This window comes from Epinephelus moara, chromosome 7 (genome assembly GCF_006386435.1).
Source record: "Epinephelus moara isolate mb chromosome 7, YSFRI_EMoa_1.0, whole genome shotgun sequence".
Lineage (NCBI taxonomy): Eukaryota > Metazoa > Chordata > Actinopteri > Perciformes > Serranidae > Epinephelus > Epinephelus moara.
Genome location: NC_065512.1, coordinates 41898919 through 41905732, shown reverse-complemented (window position 1 = coordinate 41905732; position 6814 = coordinate 41898919). Strand labels below are relative to the sequence as shown.

The window sequence follows — 6814 nt, the reverse complement described above, 5'->3', positions numbered from 1 at the left end:
TGGGCTCACCTGGCCAACTAATTATGACAGGTGTCTGAGATTGATTTCAGTGATCCAAAGAACCCTGAGACACAATACCATCCATGAGTTTAATTGAAAAACAAAAAATTTAATCTTTATGACACTTAAATACAATTTGCATAATAATTTGGAACGTGGTGTATTTAAGGGTTAAATAATGTGTTCCTTACACATTTTTCATCGTGAAATTTAGGTTCTCAGGAAAAATCGCTGCTTATCAATTAATCGTTAATCGATCAATCAACTAACGATTAATGAATTAATCGATAATTTGTATCCCTGTTAAAACAAGCGATATGAAAGTGCGAACGGCCGTCAGTGTGTGGTAGGTGGGTGCCTGTCTTCTACACAGATTAAAATTGCGTATATAAAACATACGTATATGTGCTGATGGTCGTTATAGTTTACCCAACTAGCACCTAACTACTTAATTAATTGCATAATTTGGCACGGCGTGTGCATTTTGTCAGGTGGTACCAATGACACTAATGAAGGTTACTTGTAGGGTGCTGCATTGTGCATGATGGCTCACTGGAGACATTGATCAATTGAATACTTTGTTAACAGTTTGCAAAAAGAAAAAGTGCAGTTGTACAATAATGCTAAAATAGTGGTTTTCAACCTTTTTCATATCAAGGCCCATTATTTATTGGGCATTTGAGCCACGGATCCACTATTTGATGACATTTAGCCTCTCAGACCTAAAACAAAAGAATATTTTGTTATTGTTGGATAAGATTTTGTCCACAATTCCATGCTGTATTGATGATGGTACCATAGTCCAGTGGTTCTTAACCTTTTCAGGCCATGACCTCCCAAAATAATCATATTTGAACTGGGGACCCCCCAGTTTGTTTGACTCTGTTCCACAGATAAATATTCTGAAAATAGCAGATCTACTAGCTTACATTGTGAGCCTGCAGATAGGCTATTTTCACAATTTTTGCCCTTTTCCTATATTGACAATTTGGCCAATGTTTTTTAGCATAGTTTGTTGATTACTTTTGATGCAGTAATGGTCTTATTCTTTGAGGGTTTTACAAGTCCTTAAATTATCACCTCACTGTCATTGGGGGACCCCCCCCCATAATCATGTGGGGACCCCCCTGGGGGTCCTGACCCACAGGTTGAGAACCACTGCCACAGGAGAGATGACAGGAAATTGTGTAGACTTATTGTAAATTAAGTAATGCAGATGTTTAACAAGAATTTAACTCTTGAGAGTGTAAAAAAACCAAAGGGGCCCTTACGGTCCATTTGGTTTCATTTTACACGATTTAAATATCTATTGGTTACCAACTCTCCATTTATCTGGGGACCACCTGGAATCCCTCCAAGGACCACTGGTTGAAAACCACTGTGCTGTTAACACACAAAACGCACTGAGGGCTTGTTTCCATTGTGGTCCAAAACCACAGTGGCTGCGGTTACATGGACAATATTTATTCATTCAGAATGAATTCATTCTGAACAGAGATTCATACCCAACTGTTTACATGGACAGATATATTCCACTTGTATTCAGAATGAGTGCTCATTCAGAATAAAAATGCTCATGTAAACACTCAATTTATTCCATTCCATTCCGGTGTTCCAAACAGGATAGCGTTCAGGATAAAGTGTTTATATGGTAAATATACCGATTCAAATGGTATATACCACCTCTCCAAACCAGAATGAAAATTAATTCAGACCGGAATGGAATGGAATAAATTGAGGCGTTTACATAAGCATTTTTATTCTGAATGAGCACTCATTCTGAATACAAATGTAGCTGTTAGTATGTAAACCCAGCCATTGACCTCCCATTTTGGGCAAACCTACATTTAAATTAATTGTATTTTGGGTATATTCATGTACTTGGAGTTAAACACAGTAGGCCTATATGTGTTTTAAGATTTTCGTTTTTTCATACTTCTAGGACTGGCCTATGTTTCTGAGTTGACTGGTGCAGCAGCGGATATACAGTATACTCCTGAGAGCAGATCAAGACAGGTATCGACAAAATATCCTACTGAGTTTAAATTGATTTTATTCTGGTTATATTTATATTCTCTGAGTTAAACACAGTAGGCCTATGTGTTAAGATTTTCTTTTTTTTTATACTTTAGGACCAGGCTACATTTCTCAACTTCTCACAGTCGTGGACAGACCTTCCTATTTTTGTACATCATGACTAGTAACTATTTGAAGCTATGGCGAAGGCATCGTAAAAATGCTGCCGCAATTGCACTGGACTCTAGCAGTGAAGATAGTGGCCCTGACGACTTGGATCCCAAACAGTGTGATGGTCCTACCGAAGATAGTGTCTCTGCCTGATGTAGATTTACCCGGGGAGCCTAGTCAGCGTGATGTAGATTTAACAGAGGAGGGAAACGGTACTTCAGGAGAAGAATCGGATGAACTTCATGATACAGATTCAGATTTTGGTTACAGAGAATATGCATCAAGTTCTACTGATTATGAACAAGGTTTAGATTCTGAACAAGGATTTGAGTCTAAAAAAGAAGATGAGGAAACCTTTCAAGAAAAGCTTGCTTCCTGGGCTACAAGAAGTAAATGTGGAAGAACCCAAATTAACGAATTGCTTGGTATATTGAGGGATGAAGGTTTAGAAGTACCAAAGGATTCCAGGACATTACTGAACACACCTCGTCAAATACAGACACAGGAAAAGTGTGGTGGACAGTACTTATACTTTGGGATTGCATCCTCTGTTGTGAAAATTCTCACCCAGAACCACAACTTTTTGGAAAGTGGGAACTGTGTCCGCCTGATAGTTAACGTTAATGGAGTTAATACTTTTAAGTCATCTACTGACCAGTTTTGGCCAATCATGTGCTCTTTCAGTGACTTTGAACCCTTTATAGTTGCACTTTTTTATGGTAAATCTAAACCAAACTCAGTTGACGATTTTCTTGAAGACTTTTTAGCCGAATATACAAAACTACAGATGGAGCAAATCAGTGTAAATGGTAAAAAAATCCATGTGAGCATCAAAGCCTTCGTTTGTGATGCTCCAGCTCGAGCATTTTTGAAAAATATAAAAGGACACACTGGATATGACAGTTGTGAAAGATGCATCATTAAAGGAGAGTACAAGGACAAAAGAGTTGTGTACATAGGAGACTATCCTTTAAGGACTGATGAGGACTTTGCAAATGGACTTTATGTTGATCATCAGGTTGGGGTATCCCCTTTGCTTAAGATAGGGATGGGATAGGGATGGGATGTGTCACAGGCTTTCCTCTAGACTACATGCATCTCGTGTGTCTGCACAAATAGGGGCAATTTCAACTCAACTTGTGTCTTTATCTGGCAAGCTGCCAAGTGAATTTGCTCAGCAGCCAAGACCCCTAACAGAGTTGGATCGGTGGAAAGCAGCAGAGCTTCGACAGTTCCTTCTGTACACTGGACCTGTAGTGTTGAAAAAGGTGTTGCACAAGAAAGTATATAAACACTTTCTCTGCTTGACAGTAGCTGTGTCAATACTTCTGGACTCATCTGAGAAGAAGCGTGCTGCTTACATGAAATATGCAACAGACCTTTTAAGCAATTTTGTAGACAGATGAAAGCGTATATACACACCAGCTTTTGTGGTGTATAATGTCCATGGCTTGAGACATTTGTCAGATGACTCCAGATATTACCAGTGTTCTCTTAACGACATATCCGTATTTCCTTTTGAGAATCATCTTCAAATTGTGAAAAAAATGGTAAGAAATGCTAGGAATCCCATCGGTCAAGTCGCAAAGAGACTTATTGAACAAGAGAGTGCCGAGAGCCACAGAAAGAAGACGGACAAGAGTTGGCATTTTGTCGCAGCAAATGAAAAAAATGGGTGTTTCCTCTTGCACAATGAGAACTTTGCATTTGTACAAGAAAAGCGTGATGACAGTTTCATGTGCCATGTCATAGCACAAGAAGATCTGGAAGACTTTTTTACTGTGCCTTGTCAGTCAAAGCTCATCAATGTGGCATTCGTCAGGAACTTAGAGAAAGTCCGGAAATGGCACAGGCTTGTTCAAGTGGGAGAAATGGATCGTAAAGTGGCTTGTCTACCCTATCAGACAGTATATGTGCTTATACCTTTACTGCACAGCTTGGAGCGACACCGCTAACAAAGGGTGATTACTATTTACTTTGTAGTAATAGTCTAAACTGCATTTTTATGACTGAAGACTGCAAGGTTGAAACGTACATGCAATGACCTATATAACCCTCCCTGCCTGGATTGTGTCCGTATAGACCAGTGGTTCTCATAGTTTTTGGGCTCAGGTCACCCCTGTAAATGCATTTTTCCCCCCTGAATTACCCCTGAATTACATTGTTACTTTATAGCACCTTTTGTCATATTAATGGTACATAAATATGTAAGTCTTCCCCCAAAGATACAGTATGCAATGAGGAAAACTGGAGAGAATATTTGTTTCCATTAGGACAGACTGAAAATAACAGTTATACTTGGAGTTGCACTTAAACCCCAGCATTCCTATTTTGGGTGGAACATTCATGTTGTGACACATGAGGTTGTAGATTTGCTATTTTTGGTGAAGAGACTTGGTGTACTGTAGGCTGAAAAAGGACGCACCAAGTACAGTTCTACTCGGGTCCAAGTATAGAGAGCAAATATGGTTAAAATGAAGTGACATTGATACATTACAAATATCAAAGTATCCTGAGGCACCCCTGGACTTGCGTCAAGGGACCCTAGGGGGCCACGGCATCCACTTTGAGAAACCTGGTATAGACGCCCGACAAAGCCGGATACGCCACGGAGGATTTGAACCGACAGCCTCCGTGGTAGTGGGCAGGGACTTTACCAATGCCATAAGGCATCATTCTTAACATTCCAAAATATTTCCAATGTAAATTGGAATATTTCAGGTCGCCTGGCAGGGGGAAAGTACAAATACAAAATTAAAATGATTTTATATAGGTGAAAATTGCTAGTGAATTTGCCTTGCTGGGAAGCATGAGTCTATTGCAGCATAGGGTGGTCAATTTTAGAGACCCTTTAGTAATTTATTTGTTATTGTGTGTGTGTGTGTTTTGTTTTAGGATGTCTTGGGTAAGGGCAGTATGGCAGGAAAAGAAGCGCCAGGAGGAAGGGACAGCGCCGGACACCTGGGTGGACATGGAAGCTAAAATCATGTTTTGGCCATGTGTCAGTAATGCAGTAAAACACCTTGAGGAATGGCGCAAACCAAAAGACGGTTGGCGAAAGTTTCCCCTAATCAAAGTGAAGATGCGATCAGGTTGGTAGTTGTATCTATTATGTGAATTTTTTGTCTACATTAACGTGCCATATGTTATGCATTGACAACCTTTGTGCTGTTTGATTGATAGATAACTTCCAAGAATGTGAGGATCATGATCTAACCAGTTCTGCAGAAGTTGCTGATTCACCTAAAGCAAAAAGACCGAAGATAAAAAGGAGTTATCAAGACTGCATTACAGGTATTTTCTTTTTAACTTTGCAGTTGTCAATCTTCACTGATTTTTAACGCTTACTTGACGATTGATTGTCACTCGAATAACTGAATAACGATTAAATATAAATATAAAATCAAACTTCTTACATTACTTAAAATTTCATATTAAAAATGTGAAAATAGACGATCTACAAGCTCTTGATATGACTTGCTGTGAGCTTGTAGATTTGTTATTGCCGCTTTCCCTTTTTTTGGGAACATTTGAATATTTTTCAACGTGGAAACGAGTATGACGATTGACTCACAAAACTGCAATCAGGCAATTAATAATTGTGATGGGGCTACTGTCAGGTCTGTATACCAACTCTAGGCAAAAAATAAATAAATAAAAAATCAACAAAACTATGTTCAACAGATTTTTCTTGCCAATATTTGTGTCTCAATTAGGTGATAATGGCGGCAGTGAGGGTGAACTGGATGTGCAACATGAAGATGACCTAGATGAATATGATCAAGGTTTGTTCCCCCTACCACTCGACGTTGGCAGTTCCTTCAGTCCCACTTGATTGTGATTGACTGTGTAAGCTAATGCCAGTGACAGGAGCAATATTGACTAGGAATATAGCAACTTCTAAGTTTCACGTACAATGCAGCTGAAGGCAGGTGATGAGTCTATATACAGTCAAAAATCGGGTGTTAATCACTGTTTTCTTTAGGCTGCTTTAGTCCAGAGCCAGAGCTGCCAGTTCCTCCAAATAAGGTACCAGTTGGCTCTGACGCATCTGTCGCATCATCTCGCTCTCAGCAAAGTGTTCGACCAAAAGGTTAGTATGAAGTCAGTGTACTCTCTACGTCCGTTACTTTCTCCCGTTATGTCCGTAGTTATGACAACAGGTTTGATAAAGATTCGAAACAATAAAATAGAATAATGATGATGATACTACTACTGTTAATAAATATAATAGGGATTAGAATATGTAATAAGGATTAGATTATATAATAAATTGTAACATACACTCGTGTCTTTTACACTCCCACCAAATTATGTCTTTTACAGGCGGTGAATGGAAATTCACAAAACATCAGAATGACTGTGGGCAATATGTACTGTCTTCTGTGAGAGAAGCACCATCTCCTGGTCTTATCCTGTAATTGATTGAATGGGTGGAGTTACAGTAAAAACTAGTCACACCCAGGAGAAGGAGGGGGTCACTCCAGCCGCTGGGACTTCACTGGGAGTCTGCTGGCAGCCAGCTGGGATGGAAACTTTTATGTGGCTCCTACTGTAGATGGTGTGTGTGTGTGTGTGTGTGTGTGTGGGTGGGTGGGGGGGGGGGGGGGTAAATAAGAATCCCAAA

The 6814-nt window shown here is 39.6% G+C and overlaps 1 protein-coding gene across 3 annotated transcripts in view; it reads left to right on the top strand.

Annotated features, from left to right (window-relative positions):
- Positions 1-6814, top strand: part of LOC126392747 (uncharacterized) — a 52883-nt gene that overhangs the window by 36159 nt on the left and 9910 nt on the right. The window contains exons 2-6 of one of the 3 annotated variants that reach the window (XM_050048348.1): positions 5083-5279; positions 5371-5481; positions 5904-5972; positions 6173-6280; positions 6514-6748. In XM_050048348.1, coding sequence (XP_049904305.1) covers positions 5083-5279; positions 5371-5481; positions 5904-5972; positions 6173-6280; positions 6514-6608 — 580 coding nt within the window. In that variant the 3' untranslated portion in view covers positions 6609-6748. Of the gene's footprint in view, positions 1-5082; positions 5280-5370; positions 5482-5903; positions 5973-6172; positions 6281-6513; positions 6751-6814 lie in introns of all 3 variants that reach the window. The other 2 variants (XM_050048349.1, XM_050048347.1) reach the window with 2 other exon arrangements.